The 27,856-nt window shown below is 45.7% G+C and overlaps 2 protein-coding genes across 4 annotated transcripts in view; one reads left to right on the forward strand and one right to left on the reverse strand.

Annotated features, from left to right (window-relative positions):
* The first annotated feature begins 8,363 nt into the window (after nucleotides 1-8,363).
* SVOPL (SVOP like) lies at nucleotides 8,364-22,734 on the forward strand. Of its 2 annotated transcripts, XM_050324362.1 has the most exons (12): nucleotides 8,364-8,462; nucleotides 8,914-8,985; nucleotides 9,090-9,214; nucleotides 10,709-10,772; nucleotides 12,216-12,341; nucleotides 13,667-13,795; nucleotides 15,291-15,364; nucleotides 17,389-17,591; nucleotides 18,517-18,628; nucleotides 20,255-20,336; nucleotides 21,889-21,978; nucleotides 22,329-22,734. In XM_050324362.1, exons 1-12 carry the CDS (start codon nucleotides 8,376-8,378, stop codon nucleotides 22,488-22,490), a joined length of 1,326 nt encoding a protein of 441 aa, XP_050180319.1. In that variant the 5' UTR covers nucleotides 8,364-8,375; the 3' UTR covers nucleotides 22,491-22,734. The 2 variants fall into 2 exon arrangements, with proteins under 2 accessions (XP_050180319.1, XP_050180320.1); XM_050324363.1 differs by lacking the exons at nucleotides 8,364-8,462; nucleotides 9,090-9,214 and having other exon boundaries at nucleotides 8,972-8,985.
* A 733-nt stretch (nucleotides 22,735-23,467) lies between these two features.
* The window catches only part of TRIM24 (tripartite motif containing 24), a 61,193-nt gene continuing 56,804 nt past the window's right edge, over nucleotides 23,468-27,856 (reverse strand). The window contains exon 19 of one of the 2 annotated variants that reach the window (XM_050324416.1): nucleotides 23,468-27,153. In XM_050324416.1, the coding sequence (XP_050180373.1) occupies nucleotides 26,944-27,153 (210 nt within the window). In that variant the 3' untranslated portion in view covers nucleotides 23,468-26,943. The remainder of the gene's footprint in view (nucleotides 27,154-27,856) is intronic. The other variant, XM_050324417.1, reaches the window with a different exon arrangement.

Raw genomic sequence — 27,856 nt, forward strand, 5'->3', positions numbered from 1 at the left:
TGGATTAGAGAAGTTTGCACACATCATCACTTAACAAAAGTGTTAGTTTTGGGCTGTGTAAACAAAAGACTGCACCCGTTTCAACATTGGCAGCCATTTTATTTATCTCTATTGGCTTGTTTCTCACTGGAGACTTAAGATGAGTCCCCCTGTGCTGTATTTTTCAAGATGGGTTGTTAAAGCAGTTTGTGTAGAAATGCTAATACTTAATGAACAGAAAGAAGAGTGGAATCAAAGCAGTTGATGTGAATTTGAAGTACTGATGTACTGTGATCTTCTTAAATATTCCTGAATTACTGATCTTTCAAACTGAAGAGTGTTAATCAAGCTATGTTTTTTTAACCATGAAGTATGTGAAGAAAACAGAGCACACCAATGGATTTGGAGTGGACAGTGCTCCTTTCCATGGGGTGTGACCAAACAAGCCCTTATTTTCAAACCTCACACCCTTGATATCCAGCTCCACCAAAAAAACAGCCTGGGAGTGTTCCCACAGGACACACGGTGTAATATTCATCACAGGTAATATTTCTGCAGTATTCAGGCTTGAAAGTCACCTTCAGCTACAGTGACGGGGGAGAAAATACAGCCCCAGGTAAAGCGCTTGTTCTAATTTTCTCTTGTGTTCTCAAGAAGCCATACTGATGTTGGGCATTGGTCACCAACAGAGCCACGAGCCTTTTTCAACACCAGCTTGGGTTAGGAGCAGCAGCTGGAGCTGAGAAGAGGTGGGCACGGGAGCGTGTCCATGACCCTTGCATGGTCTCATGTCACCAGTTCTTTGGGCATGGGTAACCTAAAATACAGACAAAAACCACACGGATATCTCTGCAGATGGTGTCACAGTTGCTCGGTGTATGCTCATTACCTTTGTTTCTTCCTTCCAGCCTGTTTTGTTTATTGCTATTCAGGAGAAAAGCAGTCTTGCAGCAAGAAAGGCCAAAGTAGTTTGATGCACTACCAAACACAGAGAAAAGCATTTGCCTTATGAAACAGTGGGTGAATTTTCTGCACAGACACACATTTTATCTTTATTACACCTTTCCATGTGATTGCAATGTAACTGAGAAGGTGATTACCAGAAACAGAATATCTGTTCCTCTTAGAGCTTCTTGGTGTTTTGCTTTTCGTCTGAGGTTTACATTTTAAGCAAGAAAAACAAGTTATCCTGCAGGTGACAAAATGGTCTGTTGTTTGCTGTACTGAACAGCAATTCAAAAACTGGGCTTAATTCCGTATTCAGCTCTCTCTTTTTCTGCACACAACTGAAAAGCACAGCAGAGCCTGTGTCTCACTTGAGCATTTGTGACAGAGGGATGGCACTTCCCCACTCCACAAGTGGACCAAGCCCACTTATAATCAGGGAGCATTCAGATGAAATATTGCTGAGAGGCACGGTTGCAATGATACACTTTGAGGAGAGCCCTGGTTTTCATCTGGGGCTTTTAAAGAATTCTTTAAAAACCTAGAAATGTTTCAGAGAGTGCCTTGTTTTTCAAAGCTTTTCCTGCAGAAAATGAGGGGGATTTTGGAGCAGAGCAGAGCAGGGGCTGCTCATTTCCCTGTACAGCTGCTAAGCTGAATGGGACCATGTTTTCTGACTGTTTCTGTGAATATGTCCATCATACATGGCCAGGTCCAGCAGAGACCACAGTTACAGACTAGTAGGCCTTCTTGGTACAACAGCCCAGTGACTTTATCTAAACTTTGCCCATTGTTGGAGAAGGTGTGACCCTACCCAAGCCAGGGCCTCAGCATGTCCCTCTGCAGCAGACTCAGGATTGGTGCCTAGGGTGGAATGGGTGTTTCTGGACCCAGAGCTCATCCTGTGGCTATGGAGTTGTTTGTTTCTGAGAACTGGTGACATGAGTTACATCATTTTATAGGAAACAAATGTTAAAAAACCCTCAGTGAATGACTATGTAGGAAGGGAAAGGGATAGCAAAGTCAAGCAAACTGTTTTCAGTCGCCCACACTCATTCTTTCCTGAGTTTTTTACTCCTTCCCATGAGAGCTATTGCTGTGTGTGCCTAGGCCCTCCTGCCAGGACAATTTTGTGATGTGGAAGATGAAGAAAGTATTGAGTATTTTGGGTATCGAGTTTTTGTCCAGTCCCTTAGGTCCTCCTGGCTGGTGATGATGAACTGACTTTTGGACTGAGCTGTCATAAACTCTAGGAGTCAGTTTCTTGGAGTCCAGCCTCTGGCTCCTGCAGCAAACACTTTCCTCAGTGTTTACCCAGATGATGGCCCTCCATCATGACCTTGGCCAGCATGGAGACCTTTCTTCTCACTCTCAGTCTTTTATTTCTCCTGGACCTTTCATGCATGTAGATATTTCCATTTGTGCTTTACTCTGACCAGCCTTTGCCTTTCCATGACAAATAATTACAATATCATAAGGTTGCTGGAAAAAAAAAAAATAGACATAGTATCCCTTTGTGCAATCCAAAACACCTGGGCCTGAAAGCACATCTTCATGGCTTAGAATTTCACTGGTATTTTGGTTATTTTTTCCCTTCCGTGCTTGGAAGCTGGAATGCTGAAACATCTGTGCCCTCCTGTGATTGCATGCACGCTGCCTCAGATTTTGCAATGCAAACAAAATGGTATGGATCTGGCAGCCTGCATCATGTATGTCATTCAGCAGATGCCAATAACAGTTGAATATTAGATATTATTAAGGAGAAGATGTAAAATAAGGCTGTGAAAGGGCATATGTTGGCTGGTAGCAAATATCTTCCAGATGCTTGGAAGCGTAAGAATCAGCATGGGAGTTACATACTTTGATAAAACTACTGCAACATTGCAGCCAGCTCAGTGTACATATTTCAAAACAGAAGGATTTGGGGAACCCTCATGAGAGACAAAGACAGAAAACCTCCCAGCACCTTTGCTGGCTTACCAATGTCAACACTGACTAGTAAAGGTAGACACATACATTCCTAGTCAAGAGCCCATAGCTATCGTAGCACTGAGATTTGCTGCACAACAGGGTTGGGATCACTGTGGCAGTTCAAACCATGAGCGCTCCCTGCATTTTGCTACTTGGTCAGGAAATTTAGAAGGATGAAGCAGATGAACTGACCTTATTTTTCTCATGGTGCTGGCGCCTGAGTTGGCTTCATCTGGCCTAAGGAGGGCTGATGGCTGCCATGCCCAGCCACTGCTCATGGCTTTGCAGGGGATGGTTAAGGTGCCTTGCATGAGCATTGATGCTGCAGGACCTGCCTCTGCTACCCATCAGCTAGAATCCATCTGGTGTTGCAATAGAGGTCTCCTCAGCATCCTCCCTCCGCCTTCTTGGGGTCATTCTTACAAAAAGATGTGGGCAAGTACCAACACCTGTGGTGGGTGGCACCTGTGGAAGACCTATAGATGTCATGGGAAAAACACAGGTCAGCACTTGGGCACTTTGCCTGCAGCATCTGTTTCTGGTGGGGGGGGGTGGAGGCAGGTGGGAAGGGACCTGCCTGTGCCCAGCAAAGAGGAAACCTGACTCCTGGGAGCTGGATCCCAAACCCACAGCACCGCCAACGCTGTAAAAAGTAAATAGCAGAAAAGATACAGACATAAAGGAAGAAAGGTCTGCTCCTCCGTGCCTGAGACACTGTAGAGGTAAGAAAACGTCAGTAAGTAAATAAGTATTTAATCAAATCTTGCTTAATAGTGGATGGTATCTGATCATTCAGCTGTGAGGGGAATTCTCACAAGAAGGAGGTCTCTGACTTTACTGACAAAGTTCCGACCTGGTGTCACATGTAGAATTGCATGTTGTGTGCCCTTTGTGCCTCACAGCCCTCTGGTGTGGGCTCATGGCATCATTCTGATGGGTCCCAGCAGCAGCTTCACTGAGCTCTTGGTTGCTCCCTTCAGATGGAGGATTGTTATTTTCCCTGCCAGCAGCAGCTTTGTCACTGCTGTTCTCCTGGCTCATGTAATTGGCATTTAGGAATTGGGAATTACAAATAGTGGGAAATTTGTGACTCCCTAGAGATGCATGATAGACACTAGTTGTTCCATTAAGGCAAACAGGGCTGGAAAGGTTTGGCATGAAATCCTGGGTGTGGTAGGAACTGTTAGGCGGTTTAGTGTGCCTGCAAAGATTTCTAGTGTTATTTGAGATGCTAGAGAATGTATCCCACCTGCTCACCTGCTGCTATTTGAGTAGTGTGGTTCTCCCATTAGGTGCTATCCAACATCCTGGTACCTCTGAGGGTGTCTGTCTACTGTCAGGTGTTGGAGGTGGTACTGCAGCCTTCTGCTTGAGCACCTGACCCTCACTGGTGGTTCTGCACAGCAGCACCAAGGATTGGGGTTCCCTCCCCTCTTCTGGAACAGTTGTGGCACTTCCCAGAAGGAGGGCACATGGCCCAGAGTAGGTAAATGCCAATGAAATGTTCCAACACCCCTCAGCAAAAAATTAGCAGAGTATCCCAGTATCAGGAGGGATGGGCAAAGGCCCAGGGCTTGATCCTTGTTCTGCCAACACCCTGGGCTGTGCCTGCCACAGGCTTTTGGAAGAGAGTAGCTGTTTAACCAGACAGGAGTGTGATGTGGCAGCTTAGAATGTGTTTGCAGGTCCATAGTCATAAAGGAACAGAAAAGGAGAAAAGCTGGTGCCCAGATTTTGTTATTGCAAAGGCTTTTGCGATTCAACCACACAGTAAATCTTTACCTCTTGTTGTGGGCTCTTCCAAGCACCTTTTTTTGATTTCTGTTGAGCTGGTTCCACTTGGAAATGGTCCCTAGCTGCTGGCCATCATGGTCAGCTGGTGGCACTGTGTGCTGCTGCCAGCTATTGCTGCCTCTGAGGACACTATGAGACAGATGTACGCAATACCCTACACACCCTCTTGCACACTGGACTGTAATGATCTATAACAGCAAGGTCAGTGTATGTGACCCAACTGAGTAATCTGCCATTAGCCCTTAATGACCTCCTTGTGACTGCACCTCAGTATACTGCTTTCAGGGTATCCAGCCTGTGAGCACTGTAACTCCATGCTTTCCATGTTTTGCTGCCCTCTGCCTCAGCTGGGGTTTTGTACCTTTGGCTAGACACTCTCGGCCTTTAATTTCCTCCGGCTCTCCCTGCACTGCAGCCTCCCAGTGCTGGTTTTCTGTGAGTTCTGCGTGGGCCAAAGCCCAATACCTCTAAAGGGAGGTAATCAAAGCAGAAGGGGTCATCAAACAAGATGTGTTGAGCTCCCCCAAGTGTCTGAGCATGCACTCAGCAGAAAAGCTTGCGGGTTAAAGCAAGTAGTGTGCTTAATCCCCACCCTGGGATTAAAATGAGCTTTTCTAATGAGGGAAAGCAGCAGTGATGAGGCCAAGGGATTTAGCACTGGAAACCAGAAACACCAGCAGAGGCAGCCAGCTTCCCCCTGTCGCAATCCAGAACACTTGCTGTGTTTCTTGATACCCTGAGCAGAGGGGGATTAGCGCGGCAGGGGGTGAGGCACAGGATCAGGTTTGCAGCAGGAAGCTGTGTGCTGGCAAGCTGTAGGCTGGCTGAGGAGGAGTTTGGGCTAGCCATGCCATCTTCAAGCAGCCGGGGTTAGGAAGTTGGCTGGGTCACCTGGCTCTGCCCCACTGGGGGCTCCCCTCAGCCTGAGCAATTACCGGGTGCAGCACCTCTACTGCCCACTCAGCCCCAGCTCCCACGGAGGAGCCTCCATCAGGGACAACCCCAAGATATCATGTCTTGGCTCTGGGAGGTGCAGCATCTTTTAGGCTGGCTCTGCATTTCATTGTCCTCTGGGCTAAGAAAATTGTCACGTGCTCTCTTGTGTTAGCAGGTCTCTACTCTTTCCTGAACTTTCCATAAAAACAGCAATGTGATAACTGATCTCTGTCAGTTCAACTAACTTGCCTTGTGAAGTTTCTATGTGTTCTTCACCAAAATCACGATGGGAAGGGATATCTCCCAGTAGCTTCATGAAACAAACTCTGTTTGACCATATCCAAATGTTTTCAGTCCAGCACAAGAAACTGCCTTGCTGTCTTGTTGCTCATATGACTTTGTGACTGTCCACAGTTAAATCCTAACCTTGTCTGATGGTGACGGTGGATCCCAGCAGGAGCTGAGATGGCCACTGCACCAAAAGAGGCAGAAAATGCTATTGGCTTGGAGGAAATCCACACGGAGAGCAAAGAATCACCAAAAGGTGGGTTGCATTGGCAGGACTAGAAACCTGGGTCCTCGTTTAGCTGGGGTAGGGGGAGGGTCCTCAGTCCTGCTACTCCAGCTACCTAAATCCTCTGTAAATGGAGCCACAGACAGCATCATCATGCCCCTCCTCTCCCATCCCAGCTATCAGGCTGGTGACTGCTACCTACAGTAGTGGGAAGAGCTGGCTGGCTTGGCTTTTCTCAGCCCTCTGCTTTATGTAAACATTTTATTATATGGGTGATTTGATGACTTACTTATTTTGGATATGATTTATTTAAATTTTATTCTATTTAAAAGTATTTTAAAGTGGAAAAAATGTTGAAAATAATCTAAATGGGCCTGCATTTGCAAAAAACACCAATTTCTTCTGAAATTCTGCAGCAAGTTCTGTTTCATTTCAGAGGTAGTGTTGATGGGCTTGAGATGACTTCTTTGGAGATAAATGGCCTGGCAGAAAAAATTATGCAGCTCTGACTTCACCTAAGTAAGAGCCTGAAAGTATGTATATGGTGAAATCTTTCTGCCAAGTCTGTTTAAAAGGGTGTCCCAGCCCTGGTCTTGAGGTGCTCATTTTGCCCATTAAATGATTTAAAAATGGGTTAAATGGGGAGGACAGGGGAGAAGTCAGGAATAAAGGTTTAGGGGATGAAACTGAGCCCAGAGCTCAGAGCTGTGCTCATCTTGCAGGACTTGGTCCCTGGGCAGCCCTCAGCTTACACCCCACCTGTGCTGGGAGCAGGTCTGTATCCCAGGAGTGCAGAGGGACTGATCCTCGCAACAGTTTGGGCAGGGAAAGGCAGTAGACCATTGCCAGATGCAGTTCAAGCCACAGGTTTCTGAAGCAGATGGGGGTATCTCAATACAAGGCTGTCATTCCTCCATGACCACTGGCTGCTGTTTCAGCAACCTCTTGCCATGCCTGGCCACCAGAATGCCTTGGGGCTGGTCAGTGAACACACAACTGGTAGATGTTTCCAGCCTTTTTTCTGGTTCATTGCTACAGGAGCGTGAAGAACGTTGACATTTCATGACGAGGCGGTACAATTTGACTGCTAACAGGTTTTGTCTCTCTATTTCTCATTGGTGTTCAGGGCAGAAGACATTTACAGTGGAAGAAGCTGTGGAAACAATTGGGTTTGGCAGATTCCACATCATACTCTTCCTCATCATGGGCAGCACTGGGGTAGGTATCTGCAGCCATCTGCATTGCCTGGAAAAAATGTTCTTATTTTCCTTATTACTACACAGTAATAACCATAAACACCGGGAGCACGTATTGCAACCAATTTTTTTACGCGCTTACCTTCTCAAGCAGGATTTCTACTGTTGTCATCTTTGGCCAAAGTAGATATTGGCCACATGGATATCAGACCTATCTCAGGGCAAAGCTGAGCAGGATGGCCCAGAGCACCGTGGCTTGCCTCCTGCCCTGAGGCACTGCCAGGGCATGTCTTCAGTGGTACCTGAGGGCTAGGTCCAGCCTCACATTGGCATTTTCCATGTCATCCCCATGATGCCCAAACCCTGTGCATCACAGCACAGGAGAGCTGCCGTCTTCTCACCCTTGGCTACCTGAAAAATTTCCTAACTTTCATGGTCTTGGGTTAATGGTGTATCTGCTTTGAGAACTTGGGCAAAAGCCTGAGTCCAGGCTAGGTAAAGATGTAATGAGGGCACATTCAAGAGAAGCACTGCATCTGAGGGGTAAAAGTCTGTAACTAGGCACAAATGATAGCCTCACTCCTAACTGAAGCCAGCTGCTGGGTCAAACAGCCAATGGACCTATGAAGTTTTTAATCAAAAACAGTTTTAAGAGTTCATATCTATGTTAGATTCCTGAATTCACAGTCAGCTACCTAATGAAGCAGCTTGGTTTCCAGAGGTAGCTGAAGGTCTTCCATTAGTACAGCAGGATAAGAGTCTCCTCTGCCAAGGACTGACTCTTTCCAAACTTCCTAGATACACTGCTTTCTAGGTGCACTTTTCTCCCCTCCTCCTCCTGTTGCCAAGTGCTTGCATCTTCCAGATCAGGTGCAGGGTTCAGACCACTGTGGAGGCACCATGGCTTCACAGGAGTCTTTGGTCACTGTGGGACTGCCAAGACTGCAGGCTTGGTAGGACTGAGGAGCTTTCCCCTGTGGGCTCTTTCTGGTTTCCCTTCTTGCTAACAGGTATGCTTGTTTCCAAAGGTGGCTGAAGCCATGGAGATCATGCTAATAGCTGTTGTGTCCCCTCTCATCCGATGTGAGTGGCAGCTTCAAGACTGGCAGGTGGCTTTAGTCACAACGGTGAGTGACTTGTGTATCCCCAAGACAGGTTATCCACCATGTGGTCATCTTCTGGGGCACCACCATGGGCTTTGTAAACTACACTTCCCGGTGGGCCAAATAAATTCCTAGGGCCTCCTCTCAGGAATGAGAACAGTACCACAACTGTAGAAAACCAGAAATCAAGCTCACAAGAGCAGATGTCCATGCACAGAGCTGTAATGCCAAACAAGTCCCCACTTCCATATTCTTATTTTGCTCTCCTTGCCATCCATCCCCCAGCTTTGAGGACTGAAGCAGTGAGTGCCCACACAAAGGAAGTCATCCCCTGATAGCTTGGTATTCATGGTTCTGGGCAGTGCAGTTCATTCTGCTGCCCCAGGAGCACGCAGCTCACCCTCAGTTCAAAGAGTAGAGCTTCCCAGTGCTACTGGGAATGGGCCCTCCACAGCTGTGTTTCAATTCCCCTTAGATGGTGTTTTTTGGCTACATGGTCTTCAGCATGGTGCTCGGGCTCCTGGCTGACAGGTATGGCCGCTGGAAGGTGAGTGAGTGGTGGGGGCTGCACCACCTTTTCCTGAGCTCCACGGGAGCCATGCACCTGGCTGAGCCTCTGGTTTGATGACCCTAATTTTTCCCCTTTTGCAGATTCTGCTGCTCTCATTCCTCTGGGCAGCCTATTTCTCCCTGCTGACCTCGTTTGCCCCGTCCTACATCTGGTTTGTGTTCCTGCGGGCCATGGTGGGAGGTGGCGTGTCAGGTCACGCGCAAGGGTAAGGCTGTTTCTCATGCTTTGTGGCACGGGCAGCGGCAAGCTCACCTTCCCAGGGAAGTTAACAGAGGCACTGACAGGCCCTGAGGAGCTATGTTCCTGGCTTTACAGCAAGACAGGCCCTCCAGCTCATTTTGGCTGACCCTGGTGGAGCACTGGGTCTCCTTGCGCTGAGCCCAGTGAGCTGTGGCTGAGCTGTGACCTGAAGTCGATGGTGGGAAAGGGGCCTTCAGGGGGGCTGGAAGGGGAAAGGGGAGAAAATTCCCATATTACCAAAATGCTGTTCTGTAATTTCACTAAATCCTGGTTAATCGACCTAGTTTGCTGTTCCCAGCGACTCCTGAGGCCTGGGATAGAGGGGACAGCTGGTTTACTTTAAGTTGGTGACAAAGGGATTATTAGCACATATAAAAACAATTAGACAGGTAACAGATTAGTAAAGGCTGCTTCTTTGTAAAAAAAAGCCACAACAATTCTGCTTAAGTAGCAAATTCTTTTTGAATGATGTAAAACGTTCCCACTTAAATGAAACTTTCTGTCCTCTTGGGGCAGAAAGGGGGATATGGCAGGGAGAGGAGAAATTCACAATATTAACAACCACTTCACTAGGAGCCTGGTAAAAAACCCCTATTTCTTTTATCTCTCTCAGGGGAAAAATCCCCAACATTTCAGCATCTTCCATGGTTCCTCAAAGCTTGGTTGCTTCCCACATAGGAAAGCCCAAAACTGGTCATGTTGATCTGAGAGCCCTTTGCTGAAGTAAAGGAAGGAAAACAGGGAGAGGAGTATTGTTGTGACAAGAAGGCACCCTGTGCCTGGGTCATGCATTCCCTGAGCTCCTGGCACTGCCTCCTTCACAGGAAGGTCCCCATTCCCTGGCCATGGAGGCTGTTAATGAGCCTCCTGAGGATGGAGGGAAATTGCACATTTTATGAAACACTTCACTAGCTGAGACAGAAGGAGCCAATGTGGGTCTTTCCCGACCTCTCTCTCTGTCCAGCCAAGGAAGCACAGTTCACATCTGTGAGCTTCAGAGGTGCCAGTGCCAGGACCCCTCTGCACCAAGGGCTTTCAAACCATTTAAAAAGTGGAGCAGAGTGTTGTCTTTATTTAATGGAAAAAAAAAAATCACTAAAACTGTTCATCTTTATGAACATACTCTGTGCCTGTGCTGGCACTCTGATCAGCCCACAGGACCTTCTTGTAGGTTTCCTAATGTACAGACTGCAGCGTTTACCTGCTTGTACCCCACAACCGTGGGCTGAAAAGGATTCATGCCTTGTGTTTCCCTTGCATGGAATTCGGTGCCTGCCTAAGTGGAAGGTATAATGAGCAGGGATTCCTCATCTCTGGGTGATCAGTGGTGGAAGGGGGATGGTACTCTGTCTGTGGGCATCAGTATCCAGCACTGGCTGAGCTGAGCTGAACTGTACTTGATTTGTATGGAAATTCTCAGTGTTGTTATATTTCTGCTCTTTTTTCTTGTTTTTGCTAGGCTTATCATAAAAACAGAATTTTTGCCCACCAAATACCGAGGATACATGTTGCCCTTGTCTCAGGTAAGAAGAGTGAGCCCATTACTGTTTCTTCTAGCTGTGAGTCATGGGAGATTGGTCCCACTGCTGTTGGGAAGCCAGGTCTCCAGCACATCAGCATTTCTCCCAGACTGTTCATACCTGTCTGGGTCTGAGCGAGTGTCTGCTGCCTCCTGCACCCTGGAACGTGGCATCTGTGTTACTAAAGACATACACAGGCAGCTGCTGCAGAAGAGAGGCAATATCTTTTCAAATAATTTGATGCTCCAAGCATTGTATGGGGACTTTGAGTGATGGCTGACACCAGCCAGCCTCATGGGGTTACCTGCTCCAGTGGGACCAGTGCTGATGGACCACCAGGCGCTGGAGCTAGTGGCATTCCCAGGCCCCTCCCGCTTATCCCCTCCCGCCACCGCTCTGTGGACCCTCAGTCATAACAAATGGTTTATGCAGAGATTCCCAGACAAGGTGCTAATCTGTGCCTCTCCCTGTCCCTGCTCGGGGATGGCAAGGGGCTTTGCACAGGACAGGGCTAGCACAGATGATAGTCACAAATTTGGCCTGAGGCACACTGTGAGAGTTTTGCCCACTTGCTGGGCAAAGACCACAGCAAGAGTGATTGGTGTTATTGCTTACTGAAGGCTTCTGCAGTGGGCACTTGCTGCATGTGCAAATGATCAGTGGAGACCCCACTGAGCCCACAGATTCATCTCACTGTTGAACCAAATGTGTTTGGTGGCAGGGATCATTCACTTTTCACTACAGCCTCTTTGATACCAGGGCATCATTACCAAAGTGTCATCAGAAACACAAGAGTTTATAAAAGAACAATCTTCTATTTCTCCCCAGAAATTTCTTATTTCTGCACACAGATTATTCATGAACTTGCTATAGCTTTTATGTATTTTTATGTAATTTGTGTTGGCTGAGCTCCTTTGGGTGGCCCTCTGGAAAGGGATGTCTCCTAATGGCAACAAGTGAACTACAGGGAGGAATGTACATGCAGATTGGAGGCCAGATTCTCTGTTGGTATAACTTGGCATTGAGTGTACTGGAGAGCCACCAACTTTCAGCAGTGGAAATCTGGCCTGTTTTTGCCTTCTGAGCTTGTAAATCTGCTGCTTCCCTGCAGAGATTTACACAAGAGGAAAATTCATGAGCATTAGCAGAGAAGTGACTGGAAGGACAAAAGAAGTGGCTTTAAGTACAGTGGTATCCACAGCAGTTATCTGTTTTCATCTGGAGCTGATTAAGACTATCTTTAGCTGTCCCTCCCCAAAATCTTGTCTTTTCCTCTTTCCTGCCACCCAAAGCCAGCTTCTCAGAGGGCCATGGGATGGCTCAGTTGAACCTTAGCATTCCCTAGCACAGTTCCCCACGTATCCATAGAATCAGACCAGAAGGGAAGAAAATAAACAAATCATGGCCATGTGTTCATGTTTTAACTGCTTTCTTTCCCTTGGAAAGGTGTTTTGGTTGGCAGGATCTTTGCTGATCATTGGCCTGGCATCAGTGGTGAATCCAACCATCGGCTGGCGCTGGTTGATCAGAATTGCTTCCATCCCCGGCATCCTTCTCATCCTGGTGTTCAGGGTAGGAAGATCTCCATTCCCCGCTGCACTGCCACTGACCTGATGTCTCCCCAGGTGCCAAGAGGCATTGCCCTCCACCCCCTGCAAGGCTGGGGCTGTCCTTGGGTCCTCCTTTCACCACTTCAGCCCTCTCACCCAGAGGCTTGGTAAGGTCCTGGTGGCCTGGTGGGGCTGCAGACCAGCTGCTGGGGAGATGTCACCTTGTCAGGGATGGCTTGGCTTTGCTGCTCCCCTGTAGTCCTTCAGCACCCCAGTGTCCAGGATGCCAGCAGTACCCAGGGATCAGGGTGATGGGCCAGGTACCAAGAAGAAGACAGGCTAGGCAGGGTATGCAAAAGATCACAACTAATATCCTCACTCTACTGCTGGACACAGTACACCCCCTTCAGTCTTTAAATTTTCTATGGCTGAGGAAAGCAGCCTCAGTAAAGCACTCACAGAGCAAATGCATGTCAAAGTTGACCACAGCTTCCCCAGGTTTAATTCGGCTTCAGAACTATCAGCCTCAGACATACCACATCTTATTTGTGGGGGTGATGTGGAAAATCCCTACTTACAGTGCCCACAGACACCGCAGTGCTGAGCTGTGGCTGATGGAAGCCACACAGATGTAAAAGCCCTTCCTGCAGCTGAATGAATGCACAAATGCACCTGGGGTGCTACCTGGGCAGGCCAATGCATCCACTTGTATAACTTTGATGTTTGGTTTTCCTGATTATTTTTGTCAGAAAAAAAATTAATAGCAAAAGTTCTTAGTCCAGAAGAAAAAACAAGACTGAGTCAGCATAAGTGCCTCTAAAAAAAGGGAGTCTTTAATTCATATTTTCAGATGTAATTACTTCTAATTTAAAAGTATTTTAGTTTGGAAAAAACACTGGGTGTGGGTGAATATTGTAAATGCTAGTGAAGAGTGAGTTAGTTCCTAAATTTCAGCTATGCTTTTCTTTTTATTAAAATGGCTTCGTTGTGTCTTCAAGGACTTTTGCTTAAGTCAGTCACATGTGCCTAATCTCATTTTAGAATGTCAATTAATTCAGGGTTGGTTTTGTTAAGCCTGTGTCTTTGGCTCCCACCTTTCATAAGTGGTTGACGCAGATGGCTCAGTGGCAGACTCCTGGGAGCTGGACCAAGAAATGGGTTTGTTGGGCAGGGTGAGCCCCTCAAGGAAAGGATGTGGAGACCTGGAGCAGTACCCCAGGGCATGGCTGGGGAGGAGGACAGGCAAAAGTCTGCTTTGGCTCATGGAGTGCCTCTGCTAACCTGAATAGGCTCCTGGGTGTGACAGGAGGGGTGCAGAAAGGCTTTCTGACGCTGCTCTGCTTTCAGTTCATCCCAGAGTCGGCACGGTACAACGTGTCCACGGGAAACATGGGCGCTGCCCTGGCCACGCTGCAGAGGATAGCCAGGATGAACGGGACAGCGATGCCAGAGGGGGTGCTGAGGGAGCCTGCCAAGGTAAGTTGAGGTTGCATTGCTGCTCAGCCCATCCATCCTGGGGTTTTCTTTCGGAGAGACCGTAATCTTGGCCCTCAAAATGGAATGGGGTTTTCTGCTTTTTTTCTCCTCAATTTGTGCTTGCTCAAAAAAATATTGTGCTAAGAAAACATTTGCTTCCTTGACCATGAAAAGGGCTCCTGGCAAAGCACATTCTTCCTTATTGCCCATCCATCCCACAGGGGTGTTCCCTGTGCCATGAGACCTTGGAACTGCCCCTTGGGGTCCCTCTCAGGGCTGTGACCAGGCAGGCTGCAAGGATCCCTGCCATGAGGTCAACTCAGTGCTGCCAGAGGCTTCTCCCAGCCCCTGGCCTAGCTTATCCACTGTGTCCCAGCACCCCAGGTTCCCTGAGTGTGAAGCCACTGACCAGAAGAAGAGGATCAAAACAGGAGAGACCATTTCACAGCTACCATCATCTGCACCTGTAAGCAGCTGAGCATCTCAGGAGTTGATCACTGCTGGACTGAAATGCCCAAAAGTGTGTATGGGTGTTTCAGGGCAGGCAAGAGAGGAGCTGGGGGCCAGGCTCCTCCCAGTCTTTTCCTCCTTACCCCTCAGTCTGGCCCTGCTGTCTGGTAGGTGGGAGGACTTAATCAGGTGGCTCCTTTGGCCCCCAAGAGAGGAGGATTAGACAAATCTATTGTCCAGGGCCTCAAAATTAGTATCCAGTTCTTTTAAGTCCCTTTCCTGGACCTCTTTCCTGCTTATTCAATCCCACAGGCACCAAGCATTGTCCTTAGCAACTCATGCAAGATGGTGCTATTGTATTGGAATTAACTGGGATTAAAGCTTCCCTGTAGTTTAATTGAATTTATGTAATGGACACACATTGGCTGTGGGAAGCAGTTTTGTTAGTTGTGCACCCTCTCAAGCTTAACTAGCGATGAGGAAAATAAAAATAAAGGCAACCCAAACCACCCCTGTGAACTCATCTCCCCTCAGTGGTGGGATGCTGGGGCAGCTGCCAGCTCCTAGGGAGCAGCAGGGCAGACAGGGTCCCCAGTGCCTGCCTGTGTCTGTGCTCATTGGCATTTGAGCACTTCAGGCCAAAAACTTGCTTCACAGGCAGAGCAGCACATGGGGCAATGGGAGTTGACGCAGTCCCAGCAGTGCTGGCCCCATAAGCAGCAACCAAGGCCCCCTCTGGCTCCATCATGGTCACAGTGGGGTCAGACTGCTGGGATCTGTGGGACCTGCTGGGAGTGCTCAGGATGTTCCTTCTCCCACCTTCCATCCTTTGCAGTGCATCCTCCTGTGGGCATCTTTTGGGAACTGGGGCTTTCCTCTCTGAAGGTTTGGTGGGGTGCTGTGTTGCACCGTCTGTCAGTCTGTGCCATCAGCAGCCCGGGGAGAGGGCAGGGAGGCCTAGGGTGCCAGCTGCTGCCACAGAACACTTGTTCCTGTATAAAAGATGCCCTTTTTATAACTTCTTTTTCTAACACATGGTTTGCAGGAAAGGGGAGGAAGATTCAAGGACCTCATGCACCCCAAATACCTCAGAACCACTTTGCAGATATGGATCATATGGTAATTTTTTTTTCTCTTGTTTATCATCTCATTCTCTCTGTTGAAAGTGTGAAGGGAGCAGAAGTCTCTTGTTGACTTTGCCATTACAAGGCACCATTCTGCCTCAGATGGTGACTGCAGATCCTTGGCAGCTGGAGGGGAGTATGAGGACATGGATCACCACAGGTGTGCCCTGATCTCAGACCATTCCTCAGACACCCCGCCCGGTTGCTGTTAAGAGAGGTAGAAAAGGTCTGGACATCCAGGATGGTGCAGGGTGCCATGAGTCCCTCCTCAGGACAGGGCAGCTCATGGAAGGTTGATTGGGAACCAGGTGAGAGCAACCGGAGAAAGCCCCCACACCCACCTGCAGCGTGCACCAGCCGTGTGCCTGCGACTCCGCTTCCCTTCTTGGTGTAAACTTGTTCTTCCCAAGAGGAGGACAAATGTACCACCTTTGCAGGCCAGTCAAAGTCCCAGGGAAACAGGGCTCTGACAGAAACATATTAATAAGTACCAGTGCCACTCACTGGGGAAAATTAAGATTGAAGAGATGGGTTTCATATGCAATGTTCCCAGTAGCTGTATGTGAGTGTAATACATGTTTCATTGACTTTGCTGTCTGGAATGGAAATGTATAAATAATAGGTCCATGGGAACACATTGACCCAAGATGTTGTTAGCCAGGCCTTGAATTTTTTATGGGTTTTTTCTTCTTGACTTGTTAGGAGTGTTATGAAATATCTTTTTTGTTTTTTAATCTTCCTTTCTCTCCTAGTCCTCTCAGGAGTTTCTGCCATGTTCTTGGGTTTGCATTCTCACACCCCTGTGCCCCAAGCATCCCCTACCTCCCCAGGCAGCCCAGATTCTGATGGTTGTTTCTGAAACTGCCAGGGTGGGATAAAAAAGTGAAAATTACTTCTCAGCCTGCTGATGATTATACGTATGCTGAATTACTTGATAACAACAAGGCAAGGCTGCCGTCACCAATTCTGTTTTCTTGACAGCCAGCCAGGGTGCAATGTGAGCCTCTCCAGCCAGTTAATGAAAACTCCTCTTGAAAATCCCTGGGTAAAAAGGATAAGGACCAAAAAATAACCTGGGTATTTGCTTCATGTGAGCTGAAAGTATTGAGGCCTGACGTTGAGACTCCTTGGTTCCCCAGGAAGGGGGTGGTTTGGTAATGTCTCCACTTAACAACCCTGCATTAGGAAAGGCACTGAAGGGGCAGGCCCTCCTCAGCATGGCCACAGCAGGTCACCTGCTGCAGAGCAAGAAACAGAACGAAGGGGCAAGCAAAATGACAAGCATAATGACTGTGGTTGGTTGACCCTGGCTGGATACCAAGGACCCGCCAAAGCCGCTCTATCTATCCTATGTTCAGCTGGACAGGAGAGAGCAAATATGAATTACTGCTTGTGGGTCAAAGACAGGGAGAGATTGCTCACCAATTTCCATCATGGGCAAAACAGACTCAGCTTGGGGACATTAATTTAATTAACTGCCAATCAAATTAGAGTAGGGTAATGAGAAATAAAATGAAATCTTAAAACCACTTTCCCCTCACCTCTCCCTTCTTCCCAGGCTCAATTTCACTCCTGATTTTCTCCCCTTCCTCCCCTCCATGGGAACAGGGAATGAAGGCTTTGGTCAGTTCATCACATGTTGTCTTTACTATTCATTGCTCCTTAATGGGGAGGACTCTTCACACTCTTCCCCTGCTCCAGCATAGGGTCCCTCCCAAATGAAACAGTCCTCCACGAATTTCTCCAATGTGAGTCCTTCCCATGGACTGCAGTTGTTCATGAGCTGCTCCAGAGTGAGTCCCTTCCACTATGAGCTTGGGTGGGATGCCCCAAGAAAGGACCTAGATTGCAAGGGGTGTGCCACGGGTGGGCTGACCAGTGGCCTGGTGGGTGCCTGCTCTGCTCAGGCTAAGAGTTGGTGCAAGCAGTGCAGGTCTCAGGGCACCCAAAACCTGTTGCATTTTTGTTTGCTCACCTTCCCCATCATAGCTGCACCTTACTCATCTTTTCTCCCGACAGGCTTGGCATAGCTTTCGCTTACTATGGCGTCATCTTGGCCAGTGCTGAGTTACTGGAGCGGGACGTCACCTGTGGCTCTGCAGCCCCACCGGCGCAGGACTCTGGCGATGACTCTGAGGAGAGCCACAGCCCCTGCCACTGCCACTTGTTCGGGCCCACTGCCTACCAGACCATGATCATCAGCACAGCCGGAGAGATCGCACGTAACCTCTTCTCCCCTCCCTGCCCTCCCATTCTGGCTGCAGACAGCCAGAGCTCACCCCAAAGGTTTTAGCTGTGCGTGCATTGATGGCAACTTCTGGGACACAGGCCATGAGCCTGTGGCAAAGGGGAAATGGAGGGCATTGCTCCCCAGGTGAATAATTTTAGCTTCTGATGACAGCACAGGCCCTTCCAAGAACAGAGCCAAAGACCTCCTTTGCATTTAGTACCTGCCAACAGCCTTGGTTAAACTCCAGGGAAAATTTCTCTTAACTTAACAGAAATGAGCCTGACTTCCCAAATTCCAAGATACACAGATTTTGGAAAGTCATAAATAAGCAAGAATTGCAAATAGTCAGATTGGCATAACTGAATGTATCACACAGGTGCCCTACTTTCCAAGAGATGGTGGCCTTGGGAGCAGATCCTGCGCTGAGCACTACAGTAAAGGACAGCTAAGTGCCCAGGAATCTACAGCAAACCAAAATGCTCCCTGGTGCAGCCTGCCTGGGAGCACTGGGGGATGGATGGTAGGATGGCCTAAATCATCCATGTGGCACTCTTGAAAGAACTTGGTGTGGTGTGTGGGTCTAGTGTCACAATATGCCTGAAAGGCCTGTGCTGCTCACCCAGCAGGTGCCTTCCTTGCATGGCTCAGGGCAGCCCTGCCTCAGCACAGCAGAGCAATTTCAAAGAAGCACAGGCTCCATCACCTGAAGGGAAGGATGGACAAAAGGAGCATGGGAACACATTACAGGGTTTGGGTACAGGAAAAGAATTATAGGCTTTGTGCATTTTATAGAACATTTGGTAGGCACTGGGGATGCAGAGAGGTGTCTTTGAGGCACACTGCGTAAGGCCTATCAAGACAGGCACTCGTTGCAGCCAGGTGATCTAATGTTTTATGGTTTTCCTTTTTATCTTCAGTAAATCCTCTGAACATTCTTGGCATCAATCTCCTCGGAAGACGCCTGAGCCTGTGTATCACCATGGGATGTACAGCCTTGTTCTTCCTTCTCCTTAATATCTGCATCTCAAGGTACTCTGACTCAGACTGTGGGTCTTCTTGAGGGGCACACAATGCTGAGGGTGAGACCTATGGTATCGTCAGGTTACCAGTCTTTCAGGCCAGTAATTCTTTTAGACCTGAAAAAAGCCTCTGAATTCTCCCCTCTTCCTGGGAAAGCTGCAGCAGCAGCAGATGCTGCATATTGATGCCCCTAAAGGCGCAATGGAACTGCTCAGAGACAGTTTTGAGTCTTTAAGCAGCAAAAGGTATTTATTTCAAGCAACGTTGGGGAGACTAGCCTGCTTGCGCTGGACAAACTAGCTCTGAAGTTATCAGTGAAAAGCCAGGTAATTTATACAGTTTTGGTGAGTGATTACAACATCTTTAATGCATATTCATAGAATTGCAACATCTAATCATAATATTCATAATAGGCAGAGTCTGGGTGGAGTCTTCTTTTGGGGTGCTGTTTGGATGGTCGTTCCTGTTTCTTCAGCCTCAAGGGGGTCATATTTTACTCTTCTTCCTCGCTTGAACTTCTCAACTTTCTTAGTTTGCTGACTTCCTGATGGTGAATTTTGCAAGGTTTTGGACTCATGCCCCTATTTCGCCCCTTATCTCTTAAGGAACTCTTCGTTCATGTTCTTATCTGGGTGTGTGAGCATTCTCTGGCATGTGAGCATTATCTTGGATGCAAGGTATCCTTTAAAATGCCTAAGACCTAGCTTCTATCTCTAACTAAGCATTCTAAGTTAACTCTTTAGGCCTTTGCTTGGCTTCAATATGCAGCAGTGGTGTGCAAAGGGGCTCACTTGTATTACTAAGCCCACATCGTTTCACCTAAGCATATAACAAGCTGCTTTCTAGCAGCTAGTCTAGAAAAGAAGTCATATTTTTCATTCACTTTTTCCCCCTTTCTTTCTTTTTTGGCAATGCAACATATGTCTGCTCTAGTTTGTAGAGTCAGGCCCTTCGTGAGAGCATCAAGAGAAAGTCTGCCATGAGTGTTGTAATTTGTCAGGATGCGTAAGATTGATCCCTCTCAAGCTGGCAGAGCTTAATGGTTACTGAGAATCAGGATGGCTTCACACTGAAGTTTCCTCTAAACCACTTGGTAACCTGAAGGCTGCTCACCACAAGTGTACATCTCTGCTGCCTGCCCCGTGGAACACTGGTCCTGGAGGCTGGCTGGAATACTTGGGAGCTGGAGTGGAGCCTGCAAATAGTTGTTAAGCTAAATAAACCGGTGTCAGGAAGCTTCCAGTCATTCAGTGAGCTTCTGTACTGCTGTAACTATTTTCAGGTTTCCTTAAAGCTGAGCCTGACCATAATATCTTCTTGCAAAAGTTTTATACAGGAACCAAAGGGAGGGACAGGTTGGAAGTCAAGTCTTGACCATGACACTGAGGGCACCACCGGAGCCACTCGTTCCTCCAGCCTCTAACACTGGCTTAAAGAAAATCTTACGTGCAATAGCCTATTGTCAAACATGGCTTGACGATGGACAAAGGAAAGATTCTACTTGTCAGCAAACTTTTCCTTACGCTTTTCCTTATATTAAGCTGGTAAAGGCCTTAGCACAGTGCACATATAAGGTTGTATCTGCTGATTGCTGCTCAGTGATACTAACTCTGCCCCACATGGCTTTCTCTCTAGCGCAGGCATGGTTGGGTTTCTCTTCATGCTGCGTGCCTTGGTTTCAGCTAACTTCAACACCATCTACATTTACACAGCAGAGGTAGGTTCTTGAAATTTGTTGTGCTGCTTGGAGGTTTGAAATACCATTTGCATTTACCCAGGAATGCTACCTACTAGTCTATTGACTAGCTAGTCACCTTTCCTGAACTAAGTATCTCTGGCTTCTTGGCCACATCGTTTTCACATGCAAGATCAGAGAAGGAATCAGAAAACCAGCTGGAAGCAGGTGGAAGATGAATGCTCTACTGAGCCAGCTGTTGGTTAGCTGCTGAAAAACATCCACTATTTTTGAGGATATTGGGTACCACCATCTTTCAAATCCCACAATCTTTCCCCTGTCTAACCCCTGCACTTAGAAAATAGTCAACCACTAAAAGGAACCTTTTCCAGCACTTAAGGGACTGATGTAGTAGTACTGAGGTAGTATATGAGGTTATGTATATAATTCTTCACACTTAATGGAAATTGCTGTGTTCTGTCTGCAAATAGTTTTAATCCTTCAGAAAGCTTGTCCTTCATACAGCTTTAGAGCCACAATTTCTGCAAGTTAAGTATGCATTGTTGGTTTTTGTTTGGTGTGTTTTGTTTGTTGGGGTTTTGTGTGTGGTGGGTTTGTTTTGTTTTTGGTTGGTTTTGTTTTGTTTTTTTAAACAACTGTATGGAGTTAAATGTATTTCCTTGCAAGTGAGTAAACTGATACAGAGCAAACACAAGTAGCTCCCCATGTTGGCCTGATAATTCTTTTAATAGTGCACTGTAATATTTAAACTTGCACCAGGCTTGAATAAATACCAAAATTTTAGTAGTTTTGATTGGTGTTGATGTAAAGACCATTGCTGCAACAGCCACATCATAAAACAATTCTACTCATAATTTAATCAATGGTAAAAACCAAACATGAAAATCCCCTTTCAAGCCATGTGCCTGGACCCTTATTGAATTAACCTACTCCATTCACTTGGCCCAATAAGGTATTTAAACAAAGGCTCACATGAGTATACTTGCTAAAATCTGTTAAGAGGACTTAAGTTATACAAAATTCATACCTAAGAGTGTTTTATTGGGACAGGTGTTTGGGAGATGTGAAAGATTACACAAACCACATTCTTCTAAGCCTGGAGGTTTCTTACTGGGACATGTTTTTTCTTTTTCCTCCTTCTAAACAAAAGTGCTGTTGATAAAAATGAATAGGCAGTCTTGAAGGCTGCAATGTCCTTTCTTCCTGCTTTTCAGTAATGGGCCCAGCAGTATTAACTGAATTCTTCCTTTAGCACCCAACTCTGACTTTGGTGTGAGCTGCCCAGCATAGCTGGGAGAAAGGTGACAATAGCGGTGCTAAGCAAATGCAGGGGAATCACATCCAGCTTTGATTGACTTGCCCTAAAACTTTATTTGGGGCAAAAAATGAGAGATTTGTAATGGCTCAAGTGAGACCCAAAGGAGCCTTTCTTTCTTTTCATTTCGTATCCCTCTAGTTGCCCTTAATAACACAACAGGTCTCTCCAAACAAAAATTAAAAAAAAAAAAAAAAAAAGGTACAGGTATCACAGATTGGTGTTGCACTAATCCAATTTCTTTCTGGCCTGTTCTAGGTTTATCCCACCACAATGCGAGCGCTGGGGATGGGAACAAGCGGGTCACTGTGCCGTGTTGGAGCTATGGTGGCCCCATTTATATCACAAGTAAGAGCATGTTTGATAATGTTGGTAAATGTTGTGATCATTGCTGTCAAATATAGAGAGATACCCTGATGTTCATCCAAATAAAAGGGTGTAATCAATCCCCCTCCCCCAGCCCCGTATACAGAGTACTTGGCTGGTCTCTGACAGATGTAAACCCTGCATAACTCTCATCTCGGAGTTTGTCTTGGTAGTATTTGTTACTTCCTGAAAACTCTTAAGATTCATGAGACATTGTTTTTCTATTGTGGAGTCTCTCACCCATTTTGTGACTTTTTGTGCTCTTTTAGTTCCTAATTAAGTGCCAGCACCACACACCACCAAGCTCGTATTTGATGTTCTTTTGCTTGCAGGTCCTTATGAGCGCTTCTTTCATTGGGGCCCTGTGTCTTTTCTCATCTGTGTGTGTTGTCTGTGCCATCTCTGCAGTCACACTGCCCATCGAGACCAAGGGCAGGGCCCTGCAGGTGTGTATCACCACCCCAGCAGCTCCTGTGTACCTAAATGCTGTTTAGAGATTGGAGCTGATGATTCAGCCAGAATCCAAACTGAACTCTCCTGACGTTTCATAAGCTGGATAGGTAAGCACAGGGACATGCTGTTGCAGCAGCTTAAACCAGTGTTATCCCAGCTGCCTAAAGCTCATTTCTTGTAAAAGAACAAACCAGAATGCCAACCTCAGCCACCTGAGCTAACATGTGAGCATGATAGCTTTAGCTCGTGCAAGCCCCTCTCCATCCTACCTCCAATCCAGACTTGAAGTTGCTGCTTCACAGGCACATGTTCTGGTTTGCCTGTGCTGCAAGGAGAGAGGACAGCAGACACATGCAACACTTTAAACTACAAAAGCCATTTCTTCACCAAATTTAAGTCTACAGCCCCATCTCCATCAGTCCATTAGCTAAGCCCTTAGGGTTGGCATTCCCTATAAAGCAATCAGCCAAAACATTAAGCACAAAGATTAAGGAGGCAAGTTTAAATTCAGCCTCCCATGTGCAAGTCACACAAGTTTAATTAGAGGAGGTGGTGAGCTTTTCTGTGATTCCAGTCAATTCATCCATACCGGCATGGCATGCATGCAGCATGGTCACATCACTCTGTGTCACTGTGCAGTCTTACCTGTACAAACCAGAACACCAAGGGTTAAATAATCCATATTCTTTAGAAGCCTATAGCACGCCACATCTGCCATGATCAAACTGGTTTATGAGGGCTTCAGAACCAGATTTCAAAAACCCCACATATACAAACATACATGTATTATACACACACACACACACACACACACACACACACACACACTTAACTTCATTGGGTCACATCTTCTAAGGTTCCCCCAAGGTGCATGGGATAATTAACATTAGGATTTTAAGGGTTAACAAATTAATTGCTGCCTGCTACATTAAATGGTTGTCTTTTAGAAAAGCATGTGCTTTATGGTTTTATGTAATTTAAAGTATCTGTATAATATTTCCTAGATTGGGGGGGAAGTTTACATAAGGAAATGGACAAACCAACCTATTCTTCTCTTCTGGGTGAAATTCAAACCCATGCAAAGAGGCCAAAGAGCCACTTAGGCCTTCATAAGGTCAGATTTACAATAATTACTAAGGAAAACACTTCATTAAAACCACTTTAAACATAAAAGAAAAGCTTTGATTCAGCTACAGCTGGAATAACTTTGGTTAACAGCAGTTGAGAAAAATACAAGTGTAATGGTTCCTTAATGGGATCTCTCTTTTCCTGGGGCATTAACTCAATGAATTTATTATCTTCCTTGTTACAAATAAATTATAAACTCCAGCTGCTGGCCTTTACATGGCACAAGTCAAAAGAATGGGAAAATAACAATCTGTAGAACTACTTGTATAGGCAGAGAAGCACCCTTTAGATCTTAAATTCAACTTAAGACTCTTATCTCATGGTCATTTAAGAGGTCACATTTCTGTTGCGTAGCCATTCAGGGATTGATGAATCAGGACTGTTGAACATGTTGTCCAAGGGCCTCACACAGTATAGTCATCCAATCCACACAGGAGTTTAAATACATGATGTAAAAGCTCTTCTAACATGGTAATATTTAGTGCTAAGGCTCCAGGCAATAGATGCGTTCCTTAAAACTAGGTCAAAACGAATCAACTACATAAAATCTATGTAAATAACTTTTTGTGAAATTTAGACACTGACATTTAAAAAGCAGATCTGCTCATTTTGGTTTATTAGGACAGTATCAGTCCACTCTTAAAGGAGTCAGGGAATTGTCTGGCAGAAGCGAGACCTTTTGGACAAATCCAAATGCATATTATTTTCCAGTGTATCCATTTCTGTTGGTTTTCATATGTATTTTATTAATTTTATGTACTTTTTTCTTTTCCCTTTTTAGCAAGTAAAATGAAAACGAGTGTTTGATGTTGGACTGGGTAGGAAAGAAAAATAAACCTTTGGAATCTGTCATTTCCTGTGAGCTGCATTTGATGTTGATTGCTTCTCCATACCATTTCCATTATAAAAAAATTGCAACTGAACAGTGTGAAAGTTATGATTTTTATAGAAAAATGGCAAATTTCTCAAAGATGTTCCTTTTCTTATGATTCAATAAATAGATGCTTTCTACCCTTCCCATGAAGTGAGATGATGAGTCCTTACTCCTGTCAGTAGTGACACTGAACACACAAAATAATTTAAAATAAAATAGGAAACCCGTTCAGTGAACTGAGGTAAAGGGGGGGGGGAAATACACAAAGAAGATATGGTCTTCACCATAGCAGCTTGAAAGAATATAATACTTTCCTCAACTCTGTGCATATACCATCTACATGAAGTAACAAAAAATTTTACATCTATCTTGAACCTCACTGCAGTGACAATTTCTGAGGATTGTTAGGGTGATGTCCAAGACCCCAAAATAAAAGGTGATAAAAACTCATATTTTTTCCAGTGAATTATTTAAAGAGAGACATTTTCAAGCAGTAACTAGAACTATAGGAGCACATGTACTCTCCTCTCCCCAGTGTTTTCCACTGGGACAACAACTTGAGAGTGGAGCAGAATAGGTGTCCAACTTCACCTCTAAATGCACGAAGCCTCCTAATGAATCTGTGCTTGCAACTTATGGTCCAGAGAAACACACAGCACCTTCCTCTGGCAACACTGTTAAACTTGGTGCCAGGGTATCTAGGACTTGTAGGCTTTGCTAGATCTCTAAGATTTTGAATACTGCCATGGCAGTGCCTCTTTATTTTTTCAGTCTGTGCTACTGTGGTGTGCACTGATAACGCTTGTTTAGCTAGAATGGTCTCCCTCACTATCTTGTTGGGCTCCTTAACCTCTCTTTATTTTTTTTTCTGGTACTCTAGGATAGTAGAATTTACATGAAATTCTCTTGAGGTAATAAAAAAATTTCCCCAAAAGCAATAACAATAATGATAATAAAACCCCCACGAAAACAAAACACACAAACGAACTAACAGAAAACACGAAAGAAAAAAAGGGCAGCATAGAAATCCACGACGTGATCAAAAATCCACCTGCTGAAAACACAACTGAGTCATCTTTGGGAGTGTCTGCTACATTTTAGTGTACAGTGCCACCCTCTGACAAAGGCAGGTGCGCAGCATCTTATCTGGTGAGAGGCAAAACCAGGGCCTTTTTCTGAGTGAATGTGTACACAGCAGGGAGGCACAAACAGCACTTGTATCCAGTCTCTTCAGTGATGTATCCACAGCATCACATCAGGGCTACACAGCAAGTCAAAAGCAGGCTTGTGTACACTCAGCTGTCTTCACAATTCCCGCTGAAAAATTCTGGCACAATCAGAGCTCAACTAATCCAAAAGACTGTCTGCTCTCCTGAACACTCTGTTTTCATTTAAGATTACATAAATGAAGATTATAAGCCAATAGCTGGGGCAACCATACACAAGGACTTCTCTAACTCTGCAATCTCTGAGGGCAAAACCAACCATCTACGTCGTCAGAGCTTCTGGGAAGTAGATCGAACAAAACAAGGTAAGTCATACTCATCTTCTAGTGATTTTAACACGGACAGATAAAGGGATGAAGAGCAGTATCTTTCTCTTCAAACTTGTGTACTCCCAAATAAGTAACAATGCGTACTTACACTGCTTACAACAATGGTTGCATTATGACAACAACATACTTATAAATTTGGAAAAAGAACAAGAACTTGTGGACAGAAAGGGTGATTTTTTTTCCCCCTCTTTAAACATACAGAAAGACTGATTGAGAGTTGCAAACTTTCCCATCAACTTCACTAAACAGAGGTACATCACACTTGAGACACTCATTAAACAAAACAGTACAGCAATACCATTGTTTCCTGCTGGTGGTGAGAAAAATGGCGCAAACCAAAGTATTCTGTCCTTTACTTTCTCCATTAAAAACTCTCAAACAAGTTCCTTTTCTTCCTTTTTTCAGAAGTTATTTTTAATACACCCCCCCCCTTACATTTTAAAATTCCCAATAAGTAAGTTCTTTGGGGGCAACTACACTTTCACTGTACCAATCAGTAGTGCAGGACAATAACATTACACCATCTTTTTTCATGGCTTGTGTTAAATACAGTACAAAGAGAACAAATTATGGCCAGCCACATGCCTTTGGTAAAATTAAAAGTCCGGTGAGACCACATTTTCTTCAAACTCAGAAAGCCACATGTTGAACCCATGTGATGTTTTGAAGTTCAATTCTATACAAACTTCTTCCTCAAAGCAAAGTTAAGCAGCTGTCACCCCACACAAATGGCAATTTCTGCGCTGCTCCAGAAAAGAGATGAAAGTTTTGAACTTCAGAGAAGCTCTTCACATGCCTTGATCTCCACAGATTTCTGTTTTTTTCAGACAAGGGGTAGAAAGTCTGGTAAATATTCACAAACCTACAAGTCAAAACAGTGGTAACAGTGATAAATATTCTCAGTTTTTAAAAAACTTTTCGTAGTAACACATGTGGCTCATTTAAGCAACTGACGGTCTTCTCCTTTGAGGCGTTTTTTCCGGGGTTGTACAAAGTCATCATCTGAGTCATCAGTGAGTTCTGTATTATCTTTTTCACTCTGGACATTAGGTTGTATGGGGAACTTTCTCTCAGGATAAAGGTTCCTTAGAAGTTCTTCAAAGTACGCTTCGAGTTTCATGCCAGCGTCGGCCACTTCTGAATCAGGCTGTTGGGTGAATTAACAACATCAGTGCACCATGAAATAGCTCTATACTTACATCACATCAGATCTTTCAGGCAAAAACTACAGAAAACATCAATCAGCAGCAAAAATGGCACCTGTAGAACACATGGTCCCACAGAGCACAAGCCTGCAAAACAGAGTGTGAGGGTAGATCTCTCAGCCAACACCCTCAAGGACTTTTTTCTCTGAAGGATTAACATAGAAGCCTGTCACGAAAGCCATACTGCCTGGCTTCTGAAAGCTATTTGAAGAGATTCTAAAACCTCTTAAAACCTGGTTGGGGGGCATGGGGGGGGAAAGAAGTTGTGCTATGCTGTGAAATATGTAGGTATGTCTTCAGGGTGTTAGAACTTCTCTAGCTTACAGTTTTTAATAATGGTGATAATGTTACTTGGTAGACAATGACATTGAAGACCATGCAGTCCTAAAGTTATCCAGAGCCACCACAGCTGATCAGTTTCCTGAAGCAGAGATCATGGCAGGAATTATTCCCAGCTATCAGGAGTCACTGGATGAGAACCCCATCGAGGCCATTTAGAGAAGCCTTAATTCCCAGTGGAATTCTCTCTCATTTTGTGGTCCACTCAGTACCCGCAACCCTTTTTCACCATGTTACCTTACATGCAGTAAGGGATAATAACAATAACTCAACGTGTAACTTGAAACCATAAGGGTGAGCACAGAG

Source organism: Myiozetetes cayanensis, unplaced genomic scaffold (assembly GCF_022539395.1).
Source record: "Myiozetetes cayanensis isolate MyiCay16 unplaced genomic scaffold, myiCay2020 scf3, whole genome shotgun sequence".
In the NCBI taxonomy this organism is placed as follows: Eukaryota; Metazoa; Chordata; class Aves; order Passeriformes; family Tyrannidae; genus Myiozetetes; species Myiozetetes cayanensis.